Raw genomic sequence first — 23,343 nt, forward strand, 5'->3', positions numbered from 1 at the left:
AGCTTGAGCCAGTTAATGCCTTTCTTCAGAAATTATTGTGGATTTATTGTGTATACTTATTCTAAATTTATTTATCTGTGGCTATGTAGCATTCCCTAGTAATATGTAACGTTGTAAGCTTCTTGAGGGCATAAATTTTCTCACTTTTGAATTTTTATCTCCAATGCCTATCAGTAGAGCAGTCATAAATGCTTCTGGATAGAAATCAGAGTGAATCGAGGAAAGCACAGAGTAGCCTAAAGGAGTAAAAATATTAACAGGTAATGTTTAAAATAACACTGAACCTATAACTGCAATACTTTTATACTTTAGTTTGGGATTTTAAAGGTTACATGAGAAGGGGGAGGACCTGTAACTGGCTAAGCTCCCAAACTGTCACTGAACAAAGGTTCTGAGCCCGGTTGTGCCTAGTGCCTTGGGAACTTTATACCTGTTTAATAAAACACCTAGCTATAGCCACTTACAAGGTTAATTACCACAAGAAGCTGACTAGATTGATCTGAAAGTAGATTGAAAGAACTAAATCTGTATCCCTGACGAAAAGAGAGATAAGGTAACTTTATAACTAACTAAAACATGTACACACCCAGTGTTGAGTGTATCAGAGAAGGGTTCAGCACAACTGAACTAAAAGCAAAGCTGAAAAGGGTTATTTTACCCAATGGAGTTTGAGCTAAGGCTATTTTTCCTCCTGCAGAAGCAAGACTGAAAATACTCAGTATTCTAAAAATAATTCAAATAAGAGAGCAAATCCTATCTCTTGTTTGGTGGTGAATTGTGTGAGCCTTAAAGAACACGTTGACTTTGCAGGTAAAAATTACTTATATAGTGCTTCACATTCATCTGCTTTTCTCAAAACAAAGCCTACATAGTGCAAGTTTTATACCTATATTAACAGTAAGGAAGCTGAGGTTCAGAATGGCCAAGCAACCTGTTCAGGCACATGGTTCAGTGGGAGAACTGGGATCCAAAGTCAGGGCTGCTGTCATTTCAGGGTCTTTCCACTACACCACAATAACCTCTCTAGCATTAGAAGACACACAATCCTGACTACTTAAAGCTGCCTTTCTCTCAAAGAGAATACATTTTAGTTCTTGGGAGACACATTGCTTTCTATAAACGATCAAATATGTTGACGTTACTTTCCTTTTGAACAACAGGAAGTGATTTGACCAGGAAGAATTGTCACCTTTAGCAGCAGGGTTGACATCAGTCATGAGCTGGAGGTTCTCCTACTTCAGCATAAGGCTCAGATCACAAGATTGAAACACCTGACATTCAAGACTGATATCATTTGCCAGGTTCTGGAGGCGACTGCAATATTATCTGTTCAGTTCCCCCCGCCCCCCCCCCCCCCCCCCCATGAAATATGCTTGGAGTTGTCTGGCTTTCCATGGGATGAAGTGATCATTTTCTGTGTGTACGTACCATGCTGTCGTTAAGTTTCTATTAAGTACCCACTACGTGCCAGGCCCTTAATAGATGCTAAGCACTGAGAACACAAAGAAAGGCAAAAACTTGGGGAAGACAGTGCCAACTGCCAAGTATATACAGAACATATACAGTGTCAAAAGAAGGCAGTATCAGAGGGATGGCACTGGCACACAATAAATCTACAATAATTTCTGGAGAAAGGCATTAACTGGCTCAGGCTTCCTCCCAAGATGATCACTTGATAATTATTTAGTCAGCCTTAAGTAGCTTTTAGAAAGGGATATTTACTAAGAACAGTAGTTACAAAACACCTCACCCCCACCTCTGTGACAGCCCCTCCCATAAATAGACTGAGAAAGACCTCTTGCAGGGGTGGGATTAGCACTGATTCTTTCCAGTCAGGAAACTAAGAGGCAGAGTTGAGGGACAGCATTCCAGGCAAGAGGGACACAGCCAGTGAAAAAGCACAATATGCCACCAACCGAATGTGTCCTTTCCAAATATTAGCCTTAAGATTTCAGCCTAATTTCAAGCACCTAATTGATGACAGGCAATGGTTGCAAATTCTAAAGAGCCACTCAGCAACCAATAAATTGGACACTAGCAGGAATCGCTGTTGCTGCTGTCTGACTCTTCGTGACCCCATTTGGGGTTTTCTTGGCAAATGTGCAGTAGTCTGCCAACCATCTCCAGCTACTTTATAGATGAGGAAACTGAGGCAAACAGGGTTAAGTGACTTGTCCAGGGTCACACAAGTACTAAAGTGTTTGAGGTCAGATTTTAAGTCAGGAAGATAAATTTTCCTGAGTGTAGGCCCTGCACTCTATCCACTGTACCACCTAGCTACCCACTAGAAGGAATTACCTAGTGCCAAACTGGTGATGAGGCTGACATGGTGCTTGAGCTAAGCCAGGCCCAATTGTGATGCATCCCAACAGCCACCTGCTTCTAGTCTCCCTACTCCTTGTTTACACAACAGCAACAAAGCTGCCTTTAGGGGTTCATACTGCACACCATCCCCCTAGGCCACCTGACATGCTCAGCTTCTGTCTTTTCTGTATATAATGTGTGTGTGAGACCAAGAGAGACAGAGAGAGAGAGAAGTAAGGAGGGAGGAAGGGAGAAAGAGCGAGAGCACTTTTGGAGGGCTAAAAGCAGGGCTTTCCTTTGACTACTTAGTTTCAGCCAAATATAGAGGTTCCTTTAGGGAAAGGGAATACATTGATTCTACTTGGTTCCAGAAGAAAGAAAAAGGATTAACGAGTAGAAGTTATGAGTCACAGTTCAATTCAATATTAATTCCTAACAAGTCCATTTCAAAAATGGAATGGACTGCCTTTTTATAACTAACATTTACACAGAGCTTTAAGGCTTACGAAGGACTTTACATACTACTTCTAATGAGATAATGAGATACAAATTCCCCATCCCTGGAAATGTTTTAAGCAAAGGGTAAAAGATCACGTATCCAGGATTTTATAGATTCATAGCTCAGGGGGAAAAGTTGGACTAAATGTCCTCTGATGACCCCGTGTCGTGTCTCTAGGATTTAATGAAGTATGTAATGAAATGCTTCCTGAACATTTGTGGATAATGGTGTGTGAATACAATCCTTACTTTCAATTCTTCTTCATCAGATTACCACACGCAGTGTAGTTAGGTTGAAGGTACTTGAACATGTAAGCAAGGGCTTCTGAGATTTATATATAGATTCAGTCCTCACTGGTCGAAAAATAAGCAATACAATTCTGCTGAGCTCAGGAACCTGGGCTGAGCCCTGGCAGGACTTACAGTATTTATATTTTGTTTCTAAGCTGCAGGATGTACTTATTACCAAGGCCTTTCCATATAACAGAATGGATGATTTACAGAACATCTATAAACCCAAGGCAAAAAAGCCTTTTTAAAGGTGTGGTAACAAGGAGGACACTCAATGTTGGCTTGATATACAAGAACCAAATAATATAAAATGTAGTTTCATACTCCTGCTAACATTCAAGAGTAGCCCGATACCACCACCTACTGGTTGGAAGACACCACATCTCTGAGATAGCTTGAGATTTCTGGTTTTTGCCTCTTTTTGGACAACTGTGGGAAGAAAAATGATTTAGGAGATCCTACCAATGTAAGAGAAAAAATGACAATCAGAAAAGTTTTAAATGTAAATTGAAAGCTTTATTGGATAAAAATGTTTCATTATGAGCGATACTGGTAAGAAAGCAGAATATTTTACATCTCTAAAAAATATAATCAGAGCTAAATTTCTAAAGATACAGTACAAAAGAGCCTACAGTTTAAACCCCACCCCTACCCCAACTTGGAATATAAATTATGTAAAATAAATGTAATCACATTTGAAGTATTCAGAAATCTTAACAACAGAAACAAGTTCCAAGAAAAAGGACAACAGTTGGTCTAACTTTACACTGAGAATATTGTCTTTAACATAACTGATACATTTCAGAGCTAATTAGTTATTAAAAATGAAGTCTCCACAGAGGTCCAGGTTTTTGAAGAGTCTCAAAAATGTTGTCACATTAAGTAAATTACAGGGAACATGAATACTACAGAGAAAGCATGCTAAACAATTTCTTGCAAAGATGCCAGAACTCCTTGGCAAATTCTGTATTTTATTTGGGTGACAGCTAGATGCCACCCCAACACTGTTGCCTAAGGATGAATGTCAATTGCCTCAAAAAATACTCCACAAAGATTGCTGGTGTTATATCCTAACAATTTCAGCATAGAATGTGTCCTGGAAAATTCAAAACAGTCCATTTATTTATTTTTTTAAATTGATTTCAAGGAGAAAATGAGTTTTTTAAAGAGACTAAAAATTTGATCACTTGGAGGAATACTAAGCAATTAAATTTTTCATTAGAAAATATACTATTTGTGCCCTTTATGCTAAAGTGCATTCAGTCATAATTGTTAGGCTTCTAAGTCCCTTCTGAACTGGTCCCTGAACACTCCACTGTAGTGTTTGTAGTAGTAAGAGTTTGTCACTGAAATCTGGCTGTAACCCTGTTTTTTTGGGAACACAAGAAAATCCTGAAGAGAATCATTTAGTGTAATTTTTGTCCTTGAATGTACAAGACTCCAACTTCAAAGTACTTAATGCGTGTATTATCTTTGCCTAAAATCAAAGGATTTAAGTAATAAGATTTCTTGCATTTATTTTCATTTGGGTAGCAATATGGGGTTTATCTGAAGCAGCTAATAATTTAAGAAGAGGTACTGTGTAAGCTGGAAATGCCATCCACTGCATTTTCATACCAAATTTACTTCCATATAAGTTATAGTTCTAAGGTTATCTGTTGATGTGCAGTTACAGCATCACTTTCACAGATGGCAGCTGCTTACTAACACTATTACCAATTTAAGGCCCAGCACCTTTGAAAATTTTCTAGTTAAAGGCCAATTTGTTTTTCATCATCATTGTATTCACCGTCATTGTCTTCATCATCATCATCGTCATCATCATAATATCGATTCCTCTTTATTTGCTCTTCCACTGACAGCTGTTCTGTTTCTTCTTCCCAGAGTCCCACACGCTGAGATTTCCGATTCTGAAAAGCTGCAAATTCCACATCGTTGGAACAGTTTGGGGACTTTGGTTGTAGTGAGGACTGATGTGCTGTGTCTGCATCTTCACATCTATCTGTACCTACTACCTGACCATTCTCTACAAAATTATCATCCCTTTCCTCAATACTAGGCCTTTCCCTGCTCTTCCTTCTCTCTTGTATAGGTTCTTTGTTCTTCCAGTCTGCTTTCTCCACATGCCCATTCTCTTTGCCTTTCTTTATCTGTTTTCTCTCCATCTCTGTACTCCCTTCCAGTTTCTCACTCTGTTCTTGCATGCTCCGGTCTCTCCTGACAGGTGGAGACAGGGTTTGGGGACTTCTGAGAGATGTGCCTCGAAATGATGCTGCGACAGTGAATGGGCGACTTCTTTCTTTCAATGAAGACGATCTTCTTAGCTTTTTCAAATCCAGGTCTACGTCTTCTGGAGGGTCGGGCTTGCTGAGTTCATCCTCAGGAGGCCATTTTGGCTTCAACATTTTGATCCCTTCTTCCAAAACACCTCCTGAACTACCAAGTTCTGCTGGAGGTGGCCAAGCAATTCTCAACTTCTTTGTTCCAGCTGGTTTGTCTTCCTTTTCGGGCTGAGACGTAGCCTTGGCTTCCATACTAGCAGTCAATACACCCACCTTAGCAATGGGAGCATCCTCAACTCCTGGGTTCTGGGGACTCTCAGTTGAACTTATAGGCTGGGCTGGTCTCTCCAGAGAGTCTTCCATTTCATTTTTGCTTGCCCAGAGATCTTTGTGTGGCTTATGCCCAAAGCCTTCATCATAGTTGCCTTTAGATTTAAAGAGCTGATTGAAGTGAGGCTTGCAATAGATTCTCCCGTGTAAGGATGCATATGTTCCTAGACTGTTAGCAATTAAAAGCAGCATAAAGTTAGTATACTGTAAACACAATTACACAGAAGGCTACAATCTAGCCTTCTATAAATTTTCAGGATTTTAAAAATGGACAAGATGAGGATATGTTGACACATTCAAAGATCATATTTTGAAAGCTTATCAAAAGGCTAATTCAGTCACCTTGGACTCGAGCTTGTGTTTTTTGTATATTGCACACAATTTGTTCTTTCTCACCTCTGAACCTTTGTAATGTCCCCACTGAACCTGAAATATGCTTGCTAGTCTACATATTCTTTTCTTTCAAAAACTCAACTTTTAAACAATTATTTCTTTCAGGAAGTCTTCCTGAATGATTTCTGCCTATACCTCCTCATCCAAAATTTCCTAAATACTTATAATCTACAGTTATGCATGTATTTTGTCAGATCCTTTTTTAATGCCATCTTCTCCCCTTCTATGTACATAGGGTATCCTATGGTTTGAGACTGTTGTGGTTTGGGGCTTCATCTCAGCAGAGATAACATGAAGACAATAGGATATCTTGTATTATTGGCTTCTTGAAAACAGTGTAATTTTATTTCTTTTGTACCTTCCCACAACTACTAGTAGTAAAGTGTTCTACCCAAAATATGAACTTAGTGAATACTATTCATTGACTGACTTGAAGCTGTGGTCAACAGAAAATATGGCAATTAAGATCAAGAAAACAATTCTTTGCTATAGTCAGTATTGCTGAAACTCCCTTAGAATATTAGTGTCTATTTGGGAGCATTACATTTTAAAGGGAACATAAAGAAACTACAGTGATTCCACAGAAAAAAGAATTAGAATAATTAATGGCTTATAAAAAGATATATTTTAGAAATGACTGTGAGGTTATTTACTTTGGAAGAGGACAGGTTAAGGAAAGACTAATGTTTATACCCTCATGTGTATGAAGAATATCTACTTTGTTAAGAGAGACTTAGGTAAGACCAAAAAGTTCCATATAATAAAGTAACTGACCCTGAAAGGGGCTCCTAAAGAATGTGATGGATTCTTGTTCCCTAGAGACTTCCTAGTTCTCTTCATAATATAGGAAAAAAGAGGGTTACCATTTTGAAAAGAAGGCTTAAAGGATGATTCTGATTTAATGGACACCTTTCTAGTTTTCTAACCACAAATATAACTCTCTCTTCTGAAGCAAGTAGTTAGATTAAATGAACTGAATCTTGAAATCCTTTTCAGTTTTTTAGATTTTATGTTATATATTAGGTGGCCTGGAACTTGCTATAATACAAATTACTTTTAGTCCTAAACTATGATTATTCACCATACACTTGTATGGCGCTTTTCACTTTTTCGAAGTGCTCTCACACACAGGAAGCACAGCACCACCCATTACCATTTTTCCCCCCAAATACCAACATCTAGTGAGAACCCAAATTACATGGGGGTGGGAGGTGGGGATGCCTTGCTTTTATCGGGCTTACCTGAGTTTGTTGTTGCAATAGAAACAACGGAAACAGCTGATATGAAACACCTGCTGGTTGGCCAAGAGGCGTTCCATTGGGTACACTGTTTTCTGACATTCAACACAGGGCTCTTTTGTAGGCAGCTGGAATTTCTAAGTAACAGGGAGAGAATAAATGAAGTTAGTGTAAGTACAGATTATTCAATACTTTCTGCTGAGATAAGCTACCAAACTACAACACTCATTAGCAGATGACTTTAACCCTTCCCAGGCCTACTGTCATCTAACTCCAGCAAGAGCCTCTCCCATCTTCCTCTCCCAAACTGCCTTGGTATTTTTGAGTTGCACCAGCTGTTGAACATAAGTGAAGTGAAGTCTGGAAATCCAAAAGGGGATAAGCCACTATCAAAAAATGCACACAGAACACTGTGAGTGGAGTGTAAGGAAAATGAGATTAGGAGAATATGTTGATAATGGTAGGCAATACTACTATACTTCCCCGATCAACTCACTATCATTATACTATTCTCCACAGTGACTCTTCTAAACTTTTTCATCCCTCTTCAAATCTCCCATGGCTTCCCCTTTTTATCATTCTCTTAGCTGAAAACTTTGCCTCATATTTTACAGAAAAAATTGAGACCATTTGCCATGAAATCCCTCTTCCTCATCTCCTCTCACTAAGGTACCATCTGCCATTCTCTTCTCCTTCCCTGTTTCAAAAGGATGAAGAGACCTTATTCTGTACTAAGACCAACCCTTTTACATGCTGAAGTGATCCCCTAACATCTTATCTCCAACAGATTGCCCTCTCTGTCATCCCCATTCTTCACTTTTTTTCAATTTCTCCCTCTCTGCTGGCTCCTTTGCTATACCTACAAACATGCCCATGTCTCCCCTCACTTGATCCTTACATCCCTGCTAACTGCTGTCCTATTTCTCTTCTACTCTTTGTAGCTAAACTCCACAAAAACACTGTCTACAATAGGTACTTCCACTTTTTCCCCTCTCAATCTCTTCTTTTTCAAAAAAATTTCATTTATTTTATTCTGAACTTAACAGAACAAGAATTTTCATAACATATAGAAAAGGAAAAAAGATGACCAAACAAGAAACTGCAAATCTATTATGTACATCTTGTTATTCCTTTTAAATATATAAAGTTATCATGTAACCTCGTCTCCCCTTTTTTTCTTCCCTCCCCCACTCCTCTCAATCTCTTCTTAACTCCTTACAATCTGGCTTCCAAACTTATCATTCCACTGAAATTGCTCTCTCTCTTCAGAGTAACTAATGATCTCTTAGTTGCCAAATCCAATGATCTTTTTACCAATCCTCATTCTCTTTGACCTCTCTGCAGCTTTTGACACTGCTGGTCACTCTCTCCTCCTTGACATTCTTTTCTCTAGATTTTTGGGACTCCTGAGTCTCCTAGTTATCTGAAGGCTCCTTCTCTGCCTCCTTTGCTGCATCCTCCTCCAGATCACTCCCTCTAATAGTAGATGTCCCTCAGGATTCTGCCCTGAGGGCTCTTTTCCTTTCCCTCTATGCTACTTTACTTGGTGATTCTTACCAGCTGTCATGGATTTAATTGCTATCTCTATGTTGAGGCTGCTCAAATCTACCTATCTTGTCCCAAACTCTCAGCTGACTTCCAATCTTGAATCATCTTGAAATAGATGTCCAAAATAGAACTTATTGTCTTTCCTTCCTCCACCCCATCTTTCCTCTACAGTAGTAGAGGGCAATACTATCCTACCAGTCCCTCAGACTTGCAACCTAGGAGTCATCCTGGATTCCTCACTACCTCTCAAACCCCCTCCCCTACTATATCCAAGCTGTTGCTAAGGTCTGTCGATTTTACCCTGGAACATCACTTGAATATGTGCCCCTCTCTCCTCTGACACTGCCACCATTATGGTGCAGACCCTCATCACCTCACACCTTGATTATGCAATTGTCTGCTGGTGGGTGTGCCTTCTCAAGTCTCCAAAGTGAAGATCTGCTCATGCCATTCCCCCTACTCAATAAACTCCAGTGGCTTGCTTGCCATTGCCTCTAGGAGCTAATACAAAATGTTCTGTTTGGTATTTAAAGCCCTCCATAACCTAGCCCCCTCCTATCTTTTACAGTCTTCTTATATCTTATACATACTCTTCGATCAAGTGACATTGGTCTCCTAGCTGTTCCACAAACAAGACACTCCCGTTTCCTGGCTCCAGGGATTTTTTGTGGTTGTCCCCCATACTTGGAATGCTCTTCCTCCTCTGCTTTGACGACTGACCTTCTTGACTTTCTTTAAGTATCAACTAAAATCCCACCTTCTACAGGAAGCCTTCTCTAACCCCTCTTAATTCTAGTACCTTCCCTCTTTTAATTATTTCCTATTTGTCTTGTATATAACTTGCTTTGTACGTATTTGCATGTTGTCCCTCCCACTAGATTGTAAGTTCCTTGAAGGCAAAGACTTTTATTTCTTTTTGTATCTTGAGCACTTAGCACAGTGCCTGGCACACAGCAGGTGATTAATAAATATTTATTGATCTGAACATGCAAAAGAAGCCATTTGCCTCAAATGTCAAGTACAAGGGAGAAACAAGAACAGAGTCTGAAGCATTGGTTTCAAGGCCAAAAATGTCACTTAACTTCAAAAATCAGGAAAATACACTTTTATAAAGTATCTTTTATTCTATTTGGTTTATAATTGACTGGGCAAGAATTATTCAACCAAATTGGCGATAAAATTTAAAAAAAAACCAGAAAAACAACCCAGTCACCCTCAAATATCTCACAGTACAGACTCAACAAAGTAAAATAGACAGGAACTCCTTTATCAGGACATTACGGTCCGATGCAAGCATGAGCTAAAAAGAACTCTAAGTTCTATAAGGTTTTTAAAATTTATTTAAAAAAATTTTTTTGAGACTAGTCTATCTCTTTCAGAGTGGTACTGCAGCAGCCACTCAAGGCCTGACCCTACTGCTATTCTGCATAAAAGCTCTAATCTGCTCAGTTTTTCTACCCTGTAGTGGTTCCACTCTCCTTAGGCAGTCTTATTGTCCTACACTCCTAGGGGTACTGACCATATTTGTACCAGATGTAGTCTGGACACCAATTAACTATAGCTCAGAACTCCCTAAACTCAAGTGATATACCAACTTCAGACTTTCCCAGAGGCTAAAGGATTGTGTGACCATGACCTGCTATAAGATTTCTAAAAGTGCCAAAATTTAAAATGCTACAGAGTGGGGGAAGGGGAGAAAAGGGGGATGTACCTAAAAGAAAACTCATTAACTCATTAAAATACTTGAAAGGTCAAAACATAGTTATCTTCTTGTGCAACATGGAATGTAAAGTGTACAGTCTCATATATTCCAGAAGGTATTAATGTGCTATTCCCTGCTTCTTGAGAATGTAAAATATTAGATATCAAAGTTCTAATGTGAGCTACTACCTAATGGGTGCTACCCAAAGTTTATATGATGGGAAATGACCATATAGGAACCAAAAAGGGGTAAAGAACCTGATGCCCACAATGGTAAACACTTCAGTAAGTGGTAGGTGCATAAAGATCTGGCTAGAACAACTTCAGACTGACATCAGAACAATATAACTGTTATCAGGATGACTAGCATAAGATTTTGTTAGAAAACACACTAAGTAATTCATTGAATAGTACTTATCCTTATAATGACTTGAACAAATAGGCTAGGCTCATAATAAACTGGCTGTGGGTGGGACATAATGTTGATAAAAAAACTGAATTTAAAACCCATATGCCAGTGCTCACAGTTGTTGAATTACTATTACAAAAGGAAGGAATAGAGAAAAGACTATGTCAATTAAAAGAAAATGAGGAGTAGAAAGGGAATGAAGAATTAAAAAGGGAAGAGGGGAAAAGGGAATATTACAAAATAATATAATAAAGAGGTAATATATTAGTCATAAACATCCAAATTGGATTTGAGTGATGGAACAATAAGGAAGCTAGAAATAGTCTATTTTCAGCCAGGAAACAATTTCCTTTCTAAGAAACTCAACAACATACAAAGAAGGGGAACGTTGTCTACACTTTTTTTCCTTCAATTCCACAAGGTTAATTCTTCCATTATATACAATTTTCTTTACTTAAACTGCTGGAAGTAATCATGTTAACATCAACAGGGCTTGGATTTTTTTTTCTTCCCAACTAGATGTGGCACATTACTGAGATGCCTATATATAACTTCAGTTAGGTTTATACTGAAAAGACTGGTGTTCATTAAGTATGGTTATAAGTAAATTCTGAATCAATGGTACAACAGAGACTACTGAAAAGCTTCATTTATGTCATAATATGCATATTGTTAACAGTCATAGAACCAAGGTCCCAATCAAATGAAATACAAACTAAAACTCCCTTTTAAGTTATAGGATATGTAAATATTGCTGTTCTTGAGCATCAACCATTATCCTGAACATTAATTCAAGTACCTATAAATAACAGGACAGGTAGTTGTACTAGTGAAGCTAGAGTAGGAAAGGATTACATATACAGAGATGAGGAGATGTTAGTATGTTTATAGGGAATAAAGCTGCAGCAATTCTTTTCTTTACATATATACACATACAGAAAGTACTCCTATAGGCAGAAGTTAAAGCACAATTAATAGAAAGGAGAACCTGAGAGAAAGTTGCAAGTTGAGCTCACATTAGGAGGAAAGCAGAAGGCAGGAACAGAAATTAGGTACCAGGAGCAGGAAACAGAAGCTGGAAGAGACAAATAGTAACAACCTTCAATGAATACACAGCATCTGGTGCACTGGGAGCCCTTTGCTTGCAACTGTGCTAAATACATGGATGGAGGGACTTATCTAGGAATAACATTTTTTTTCTTGTTTTAAAATTAATGCCTCTTAACTGGATAGGTTCTCATCAAATCACTCAGACTTTAGTATTTAAAGAGATGCAGCTTTTATGAGACTATACCCACACTGGCAGTGACTTCTTAACAGTTATTTAATTCATACTATCTCCCACAACTAACTAGAACCACTTTCTTTCTAATGATACCTATGACCATAGAAGTGAAAAGTCATTTCTTCCTATCACTAAATACTTTTAGCACTGAATTGCTGACTTAACACAGATCTTCTATCCATAGAAAGATAAAACAGTTAACCAAGGAACTCCTATTTAATCACTGGCTAAGTTTGTAGCAAACAGGGTACAGTATTATTTGAAGTTTATAGAGGAGTTTTCTCGGCAAGAGTTCCTAGTACTTTCATATAGCTCAGGGTGTTCTGATTTGTATGTGTGCCACATGAGTCAATGTCTAGTCAGTATATATGGTTGCTGCTGCCGCTTCCGTTTCTTTGTCTTTGACCCAGTTAGCCTCTTTCCCTAATCATTCCCATAGCATTCTGGATAACAGTGAACATAATCAATACCCAGGAATCATTATTGCCATAGTGAACTTGTACTTTTCCTCCTTCTCTTTTGTCTGGAAAAACAATCATTAAGACAATGCTTATATTAAATATAATTTTCTTTACTTTTACAACAGCAGGTTGGAGAAGTAGAAAGAATAGGTAAAAGACTATATTATAAACCTTGTTTTACATATAGGGAAAGCACCACAAAGTTTAGTGACTTCATCACACAGTTGAGTACAATTGTAATCAAAAACGTCTAATTCTGACTTCCAGATGCATAATCTATACAGCCTGGAAATCTGAAAATACCAAAATTAAATGTGTTTCTTTGTGGGAAAAGACCACAGTAGGTTCACAGAGCTGGAAAAACAGAAGGAATAAGCATTTATATAGCACCTACTAAGTGACAAACTATGACCTCATTTGATCTTTGCAGCAACCTTGGGAGATAGGTACTATTATTATCCTCACTTTATAACTGAGGTCACTGAGACAAACAAGGGATAAATGACTTGCCCAGGGTCATACAGCTAGTAAGTGTCTGAGGTTGGATTTGACCTCTGGTCTTTCTGACTCCAGGTCTTGCATTCTATCCACTGCACCACTTGCTGCCTCAAATACTTCAGTGTTAGTCCAGTCTACTCATTTTGCAGAGAAGGAAACTGAAGCCCAGAGAGGTTAGTTGAAGGTCACACAGATAATATCAGAAGTAAAATTTGAGCCCTAGTCTTCTGACTCTCCGAAGTCAGTGCTCTTTTCACTGTACCATGCCTAACTCTACTCTGTCATCATTCTATGTTTGGCTTTAGAGAAACTATATTCACTTCTTTGTCTGTTCCAAACTCCAAGACATAAAAGATACTTTGGGATTAAGTGAAGTAACAAGTACATAACTAACGCTCATAAGTAATGTCACATTCACATGAGTGACAACTGATATGATTGGGTATATACTTGTTTTTCCAAAAGTTATGATAGATTTATGGATCCATCACCATACACTCTTCCTATTCCCCTTGTGGTCACTGTTACACATTTTCAGAAATATTAGCTGGAGAAAGGGTACATTGCATGGTCATGGAAAAGGAGAAAACTAATTGACCCTTATAAAGATCGAACCTGTGACTTTTACCTGATTAGTAATTTCTCTAAACAAATGATCTAATGAGGCATAGAATGCTGATAAATGTTTCCAAATTCTTAAGAGGAAATATATATATATAAAATTTTTTCTTTATTTAAGATGTCAAATACTGTAAGCTAAGCCCCCAATATAAAGATCCTAAGTACAGTAACAGACATCAAAGAATGGCTTTGGGATAACAGAAACATTTTTCCTGACAAATAACTTTCATTTTAATTACGGAACATTCCATAGACAAAGAAAATTCAGTGATCGAAAGGGTCTTCAACAAACATCTATTATAGAATAAAATACATATAGGAAAAGCACATCCATAACAGATGTTATAGAACTAGTTATTCTTAGCTGTATTATGACTTCAAAAGTGAACTTGATTTTTATCAGAGCTGTGATGAAAAATCAGTAATGGTTCATAGAGCAGGAAGTAAATGTTAACAGTGCTAAGCAGCACTAGCAGCTTTAAATAAGATTCACATTCTAGATTATGGTCTATTTACATTAGGAGGCTTTAGACTTTGGCCAGAAAGCAGACAGCTGGGCTGCTTCAATCTAGCCTGAATATAGACCCTAGGTTTGAGAATAGACCCACAGAACAAGGACGAATGTGGTCATGGTGAAGAGAAGCCACATGTACCCTGTCCCTTCTCTATGGTATTACAGAAAGTCTCAAAGCAAGGTGAAGGCTCTGGCCAAATTTATTTCACCTGACCAGCTTTAGGTATGCTGGAGAAGTAGAAAGAAAAGTCTCTACTTTGGATCAGTACTAAAAGACCTCGAGGAATAGGGTTGGGCTGAGAAACCAGTTCATTCTGAAGCACTTCTCTCCCTAATCCAAGGGAACTTCAAGCACATCTTAGTGAGAACAATTGTTATTGCCACAATTTTTTGTAGCTGGGGCATCACTAACCAAATCCTGGTGGAGGAGTGGTGATATGTCACCTCCTTGTCATCATGAAGCAACAACTGGGGCCATCACCTCTTGGCAGAAGACAATGTAGTTTTCTATTTTAACTAATTATTTTTGATAACTTGGAATTAAGGTCAGTTGTTTCTTCCCACTTAGTATCTAAGAAGCCTGATTATTGAGGAGGATGGTAAACTCCAGGGCAGAGGTATCAAACTTCCACAAGTAAATCAAAATTAATTGGGAAATGTTTAACAAAATTGTAAAAATACAATATAGCATAGATAATGTTAATTTGTGGTTTTCTAAGTCAACATGGCTGCAGAAATCCATTTCAATTTGAGCTGGATACCACTGCTCTAAAGTAGGGATTCTTAACCTGGGGTCCATGAAGCCCCAAGGAATCCACAGATAGATTTCAAGGGGCCTGTGAAGTTGGATAAGAAAAAAGCTATCTTTGATATTTCACTATCCTTTAACTTAAATTTAGCATTTCCTTTAACTTAAAACATTATGCTGAGAAGGGGTCTGTAGGCTTTAATACTGTGCCAGAAAGGTCTATGACACAAAAAAGATTAAGGACTCTTGCCCTAGAACCAAGATGGGGCACTGAAAAAGGGCTTGAAGCAAACCCACCCCAAACCCTCAAGGTATCATAACAAAATGTTAGATCTCGAAGGGACATTGGGGGTCATCTAGTCCAACTCCATTTTATAGAAGAAGAAACCTAGACCTCAGAAAGAAGTAAATTGCTCAAGCTTACAGTGGAAAGCTCATTTAGCTCCTGCTCCCAGGGCTTACGATGATGCCCAACAGACACACTGTAGGTGCCTAATGAATGTTTATTGGTTGAGCTGAGCTGAAGTAAAAGGGAGGCCAAATCCAATAAACTCACAGGCTGTTACAGCCAGAAAGAACCTTAAAGACCTTTAAAGACCATCTTATACAATTCCCATATTTGGCAAAGAAGGAAACAGAGGCCCAGAGTTAGTATAAGAGCAGGGACTAGAACCCAGGGTTCCTGACTCTTAGTTGAATTTCCTTCAGCCTGAACTTGGGCCTTCTGAGATACTTTTTACTCCTCAGCCATCTTCTTCCCAGACACTCAGACTGGAGGTCTTCTTATAGTCTTCTGTGGTCCTTTATCACGCTGAGCCAGCTCTGTCTCCATCGGCTGCTTGCTCAGATGCCTACCTCTGCGTTGTCCTTCCCCTGGGGACCACACCTCCCCCTCTACTCTTCAGTTCAGGGACTCAAATCAATACTGCCAACTGCTTGTAGGATCTCCTTCTCTAAGGTTCACTCATCATCCTTATTACCTTCCAAACCAAACCAAACCTAATCCGAGAGAGACAGAGAGAGAGAGAGAGCACATTCCAGGCCTTCCCTTAGGTGCTCTGGTGCCTGCAACGTTCTTCTCTCCTCATTTCCTCCTCCTGGCTCTCTTGGCTTCCTTCAAGTCTCAGCTAACAGAACTTTCTACGAGGAGCATTTCTCAATTCTTCCTAATTCTAGTGACCTAGGTTGATTATTTCCAATGTATTCTGTCTATAGCTTCTCTGTATGTAGTTGTTTGCATCTCTATGTACCAGTCTGCAAGTCATCGCTCACATTACACTGAGCTCCCTGAGAGCAGTGACTTTTATACATAGTGTGCCAGAGTGCCTGGCACACAGAAGGTGCTTAATGTTTACTGACTGATTAACTGAAATGGTGTGTCTTGTTTGTAGAACAGCAAGTTCACTAGTACAGCTGCCTCACACAGTAAAGTGTAAGAAGACAGGGAAGAGAGGAAGGAACCAAGCTCTGAAGAGCTTTAAAGACCACAAAATTTTATTTGATCCTGGAAGTGATGGGCTAGCTCATCAAACATGCAGTTGGAAGGTACAGTATTTGTGCCTGCTTGACAGCCTACTATACTTAATATTATGAGCTTCTAAGAAGATGAGATTATGCTCTTAGACAACTTCATTCTTGGCACGGCCTTGTACATAACAGGCACTCAATAAATGTGTTGAATAAAATAATAACTATTGCTGAGTCAGCCACTACTCTAGTTCCCTTTCACAACATATAATATTTGGGTGTGGGGTTCTGTTTCCTACAATGGTAAAGACCTATTTAGGGGGAATATGACTCAATTTTAAATTTGGAATCTCCTGTAGATCAAAAGTGGACCTTAGAAGCTAAGGATCACTAGAGATTGAGGATTGTTTTCAAAACAAGAAAATCACAAACCATACTTAAATAATCACAACTTACCATGTATTTGTAGCCTTTGTTATTCCAAAAAACAAAGCAACTTCAGCTTTCCTAAGATTCTGTGACTCTTTTTGTATTAATTAGACATGTGACAGACTTTTAACTCTTAGCACTAACACCTGGGCAGAAGATACAAGATTTTCTGGGAAAGCTGAATGATTAAAAGCATTCTTATTTAGAATCTGGCATCATTACAAAACACTGTAATGTTTTATTACATTATTATAATATAATTATTATATATTATAAAATAATAATATATATTATTATGAGAAAAAATAAACTAATCCTACAGATTACAGTCAAGGAATAAGTGGCTTTACTTATTAATTTCTACAATACCTTAGAAATAAGTGGTTACTATACCTTTGTTGCTTTAGGAAGAGAACTTTCTGTATAACTAGCAGGTCTGGAGTCAGGACTTTGCTGCTTGAGATGTGCAGGCTTTTGGATTTCACTCTCACTCTGGGAGTTGCCTAGTCCAATTATAGAGGACAGGAAATGAAATATTTTTATTTCTATTCCTCATTGAGTTTTTTTATGTAAAAATTTTATTTATCCTTATTTTTTTGAACCAACAAACATTTATTTTCTCTCCCTCCCATATGTCCCCCTCCCTAACTGAAGAAAAGAAGAGACAAAATCTTTGCAACAAATGCGCATAATCAAGTAAAACAAATTCCCACGTAGGCTACGTCTCACTGCATCCTGCGTCTACCACTGCTCTCCCAGGAGGAGGTAGCATGTTTCATCATTAGTCATCTGTAATGGTGGTTGGTAAATGCATTCATCAGGGTTAAGGCTTTCTAAGTTGTATAGTTTTTGTTATTTAATTGTTCTCCTGGTTGTGCTTCCTTTATTTTGCATCAGTTCATACAGATCTCCTTCCAAGCTTCATTAAATGTATCCCCTTTATTATTTTTTAATTAACAAAAATCCATTTTCTTTCCCTTACAATTACATTGCTGAGAATTCTTAAAACTTTCAAAGTTGAGGTTTTCTTTTGACAACGATGTTATTTTATAAACTGTTCCTTTTATTATTTCTTATAGCACAATAGCATTCCATTACATTCATATGCCCTAATTTCTTCCGCCATCCCCACAATGACTGATGATCTTTGCGCCCTCAAAAAGAACAGCTATAATTAATTTTATACACATTGGTCCTTTTCCTCTTTCCTTGAACTTTTTTTGGGATATAGGCCTAGTGCTATTGCTAAGTTAAAGGGTATGAACAATGCAGGGTTCCAACTTGCTTTCCAGAATGCCTAAAAGTAATTCACAGCTCCACCTACAATGTGCCTTTTTCCCTGAAGCCCCTCCAATATTTACTATTTTCCTTTTTTCATCATCTTTGACAGTCTGAGGTAGAGTCTTGGAGTTGCTCTAATTTTAATTTCTGTGATTACTAATGATTTGGAGCATGTTTTCATATGGCTATTGACTTTCTTCTTTTGAAAACTGCCTATTCATATCTTTTGATCACTTATCAATTGGGGGAATGGCTATTATTATGAATTTTAATGAATTCCTTATAAATCTTATAGAAGTAAGCTAACTTATAAGAGTAACTTGCTGCAAAAACTTTTTTGCCAGTTGATTTTTCTTCTAATTTTAGTTGCATTTGTTTTGTTTGTGCAAAAACTTAAATTTTATCTAATCAAAACTGTCTCTCATCTCATATGATTCTCTCTATCCTTTATGGAATATTCTGTGTCCACTGTATTGATTAAACTGGGCAACTGAAGTATTTTACACCTTGGAAACTCAAAATTACAGAGTAAAGTAGAAACAAGAAGTCAAACCAAAAAGTTTTCATTTCTTGGAGTCTTTACCCTCAGAATGACTCCAAATACACAAAAATCAGAGGAGATTTAATTAGAACAACACTGCAAGAACAAAAACCTTAAACTTGATTCGGAGGTGAGAGGATACATTTGGATAACTAAGGAAAAGATTATTTAAAAACTATACACCTGTATATCATTTACATATGAAATACTGTTCCTTGAAAAAATTTAAACAGAAAAATCATTTCATAATCAGGTTACCCTTAATCATCAAAATATCTGGCACCAAAAAGGTGGAGATTTCAATGATAATAGCACTAAAAGTATTTCTTTCATCCTTCAAGCCAAACTAAATTTAAACAACTGCTCCCTACCTCATGGCTTAAGCATGCGGTATTTTTCAGGCATTACTCCTTACAATTTTGTTATTTGATCAACTAATTGCTGATCGTAAGCAAGAGACCAGCTGCTACTTCCTGCAAGCCAACAATATGGATAATCCTGGCTCAACTGTAGCACACAAAGCAAATACCTCACCCTCCAAACTGCAAGATCTAAGAGTGAATGCTTACAGGAGCCATCTTCAGTAATGTTGGAATGGAATGTCAGGCTGTTTTCAGTTGCTGGAATCTACAACAAAAGAAAATTATGAATCACATTAAAAATAAAGAGGGAACTGCTATTAAAACCTGCTGACTCTAGTAAGTCACTGACTGCCTGAGGGGAGAAACAGGCACCAGAACAGCTGAGCATTTAAATAAAAGGCTGCAAAATATATTTTATGAGGCCATTAATGTGCATTTCAATTACACAAGAAAGTTAGAAACAGATTGCATTCAGTTGCCAGAAGTGTACATCATCTCCCTCTGTAAAAGATCCCCTAAACCACAACTCTATAAAGGGATGGAGTGAATGAGACAGGCTACCACAAGTCTCTCAAAAAATGAGAATAAAATTATCCAATATAAAAAATATTCCTGTTTGCTATTCCTTATTACCCAACTATAATTAAAAGCACTCTTAAGAGAAATGTTACTATAAAAAGTTTACTGTATTACTCTACTGTTTTGCAGCTGTTGATTTAGATGATTAGTTTGATTTCTTATTAAAAAACAAGTATTTCTACTTTTTAGATGTTATCTACTCTAAACAACAAAACAGAACCATCCTTCAGACCTTAACAAACTTAGCCTTAGACCTATGTTAAGGTCTAAGTATGTTAACTCCCCAAATCATGGTTTTCCATTCATATACAAAGGATTGAAATCCCAGGCAGGAGATTGTCAAACTAAGAACAGGACAGCATCTCCTCCAACTTGGGAGATTTCCTAGACATCCTGATTACACTGTAAGACTTTGGTTATGGTAAGGAAACAACTGAAGAAACACAGAGAACTTCCAATGATTGGTTAGCTGAGGATCAACCATGTTCCTTTGGCCTTTAAGAGAACAAGCATTTAATAAGCACCTATTTGTGCCAGGCACTGTGCTAACCACTTTATAAATATGATCTCATTCAATCCTCACAACAATCTGGGAAGGTATTATTGTCACCCCCATTTTCTAGGTGAGGAAACTGAAGCAAACAGAGGTTAAGTGACCTGCCCAGGGTCACAGAGCTAGTGTCTGAGGCTAGATTTGAACTCAGGTCTTCCTGACTTCAGGCCTAGCATTCTATATTCTAAACCACCTAGCTGTTTATAAAAGCAAGCTGGACACACTCTATAGATAAACACGGAACTTGAGGAATGAGCTTTGAAGGAAGTCCTCCACTCTTGAGGACCCAATTGTAAGATGAGTACAGGAGGAGGAGGAGGAGGAGGAGGAGGAAGGGAATGTCTCTTTGCTCCCCTACCATCAGTAACAGCATCTTGACCATCTTCTGGGGTGCCCCTATAGCACAGCACAGTGATTCTCATTCAGAGTCTCTGTCTTGGAGGAAGCCCTGTTAGGCATCTGCTGTAAAAAATTTAGCACTGGAAAAAATTTTTCAGACTCTAAACAATCAGCTTTCTTTAAGACAGACCAGTTGCTATGAAATAACTTTTACAAGGCATGGGTATATGGCTAAATACTAACTTTGCCCATTACAAGTATGGAAGGTGATAGGAATACTATGGATGCTGCAAAGGTAGAATGTTGGTATCTAGCATGTACCTAGAGCTAAACAGAGAACTACTGAGTTAAAAGGGGTGCCACATGACTTCAGAGATAAGGATACCGAGATAACCTCAGAGAGTCTCATACATGTTAAATGAATTGTATTTTACTTTTGGATGGTTCTAGATTGCTTGCTCTATTATCGCTTAAGTCCATACAGTTTGCCCAAAATCCTTAGGGACTAGAGATCTATAGAATATCTTTTGCCTAATAGCCTAGAAACCTTAGCTACTGAAGTACAAACCCTGTTCCTCAACCCCAACTGCTCACCACTTCATTCCTATTTACTTCAACTCTTCTTTCTCCACTAATATTGCTCAGTCTAGATCTACCCTTCCATTATGTTCTCTGGAATGTCTATTTCATAATTTTACAAATTTTCCTTCATTATCGCTCTTTTTATTTCTCCCTCCCTCTGTCACTGAGAACTGGATCTCTCTTGATGACACTGCATTCTTGACCACTCTTTCCAACACTGGTTATACTTTTTCAGTCATTTACCCTAAATCACCGATCATGGTGGGGTAGTTGGAATACTCACTTCTCCCCGTTGTCACTTCCAGATTCCTCCTCTACCACTATCACTCAACAACCTTTGAGATTATGCTATTCAGTTTTATCACCCACTCTAGATCCTGGTGGCTACTATCTATCAATCCCTAGGATATTCTCCTTTGCTGGGGTTGGAAGCTCAATTCCGTGTGGGCGGTCTCGGGCGGGTAAAGGTGGGAATTTCTAAATCTTAGAGTTCTCACGAGGCCCCCCATAATAACAACAGGGAATCGAGGAGGAGACCGAGCTATCTCGTGTATTTCCGCCTCTTCCCGTGAGATACGTGATGGGAGGAGCATCCCCGCTCTCGAGGCTGTCCCAGATCTGGGCACACCCATTGTTACCTAACAGGCTCGGTATTGACGTGTAAACTACGCAACGGGAGAGCTTAAGTAGGGTCAGGAAAGCCTGAAAGCTCTCTTGGGCGGAGGGGCCACGTGTGAGGACAGAAGGCTCCGCTTTTCCTCTCTCCTCTCTTCCCTCCCCCTCTCTCCCCACTTACACTTCTACTTCCAATCTCTTATTGTAAGATCTTTGCCTCCTTGGGAGATTCTTCGCTCCCTCCTAAGGAAGAATTCCCCTGCACTTGTAACCAGAACCCTGAATAAAGCTCAACCCTTGTTCGACTCTGATAGGTCTCTTCTCTCATACAAGTATCCGGTTTGGCCAGCTGAAGACCTCCGATAGAGGTAAGGTAAGACTCGGGTAGCCCACAGGCCTCTAGGCCTGGCACTCCTTAAGCCCTGAATGAGTTCAGTTCCGGCCCAGTTTTTTTCTCCTCCCTAATTCTAGCCTTCATACTAGGGAACTTCAATAAACATATGGATACTCCCTCAAATGCCATAATTTTCCAGTTCTTCAATCTATCTGTCTTCAATCTTCACGACCTAGTCCTCCACTCCAACTTAGCTATTCACATGGTCATACCTTTGATCTTACCATTATCCACAAATATTTACAGTTATCCCTTTCACATCACAACTTTCTCTATCAAGATTTTGATATATTGCAGGCCAGCATAAGAAGTTAAATGGGAATTTGGGGGGAGGTTTGCAGCAGCTGCAGACAACACACAAAAGGCCAACAGATGACAGAGAGACTATGATCAAATAATCCAAATTTTACAATAAAGTACTGTAAACACCACATAAAAGAAAAAGTTCAGACTTCTTCTCTGGTATAAAGCAAGGGCCAAAAAACTTCACATGGATTTTTCAGATTGTAGGGGCATGTCTAACTCTTGTAATGTGGAAGGGATAACTGTAAATATTTGTGGATAATGGTATTCATAAACTCAAAAATTTCTTTGATCATAACCTTTTATTATTCTACCCTTCCAAATACCTTACAATCCCTAACCCTGTTCTTTGTCTTCATAATGACCTCTAATCCCTTCAACCCTTAGTTCTTCCCCAGGTCATTATCCTTGCCCTGGCTTCCTTCTCCTTCCTCCCATTTCTTGACCCCTTACTGACTCAGTTCAACTCTATACTATTCTCTATACTCATATCCCTTGCTCCCTTTTTTATCACCTACTGATCATGCCTTGCCAAAATAGGCTTAGATTATTCCCACCACCTGCCACCAACATCCCTATGCGTATGCTGCTAAATGGAGCTGGGGAAAGCCACAAAATCAAACTGACTACATCCACTACAAATTCATGTCACATAATCTTAATTGGGCCCTCACTGCAGTGAGGCAATTAATTTATACCCCATGGCAATGGTATCCTGCAGGAGAAGCAAATGGCTGCAGTAAACAGGTACTTGAATGTAGCCTGAGTGGAATTCAA

General features: G+C 38.6%; 1 protein-coding gene across 4 annotated transcripts in view; it reads right to left on the minus strand.

Annotated features, from left to right (window-relative positions):
- Nucleotides 1–3,587: 3,587 nt before the first annotated feature.
- Nucleotides 3,588–23,343, minus strand: part of LIMA1 (LIM domain and actin binding 1) — a 109,084-nt gene continuing 89,328 nt past the window's right edge. For all 4 annotated transcript variants that reach the window (XM_072654652.1, XM_072654653.1, XM_072654651.1 and 1 more), the window contains 4 exons: nucleotides 19,409–19,466; nucleotides 17,411–17,520; nucleotides 7,340–7,473; nucleotides 3,588–5,874 (listed from right to left, as the gene is read on the minus strand). In XM_072654652.1, the coding sequence (XP_072510753.1) occupies nucleotides 4,845–5,874; nucleotides 7,340–7,473; nucleotides 17,411–17,520; nucleotides 19,409–19,466 (1,332 nt within the window). In that variant the 3' untranslated portion in view covers nucleotides 3,588–4,844. The remainder of the gene's footprint in view (nucleotides 5,875–7,339; nucleotides 7,474–17,410; nucleotides 17,521–19,408; nucleotides 19,467–23,343) is intronic.

Source organism: Notamacropus eugenii, chromosome 3 (genome assembly GCF_028372415.1).
Source record: "Notamacropus eugenii isolate mMacEug1 chromosome 3, mMacEug1.pri_v2, whole genome shotgun sequence".
Lineage (NCBI taxonomy): Eukaryota > Metazoa > Chordata > Mammalia > Diprotodontia > Macropodidae > Notamacropus > Notamacropus eugenii.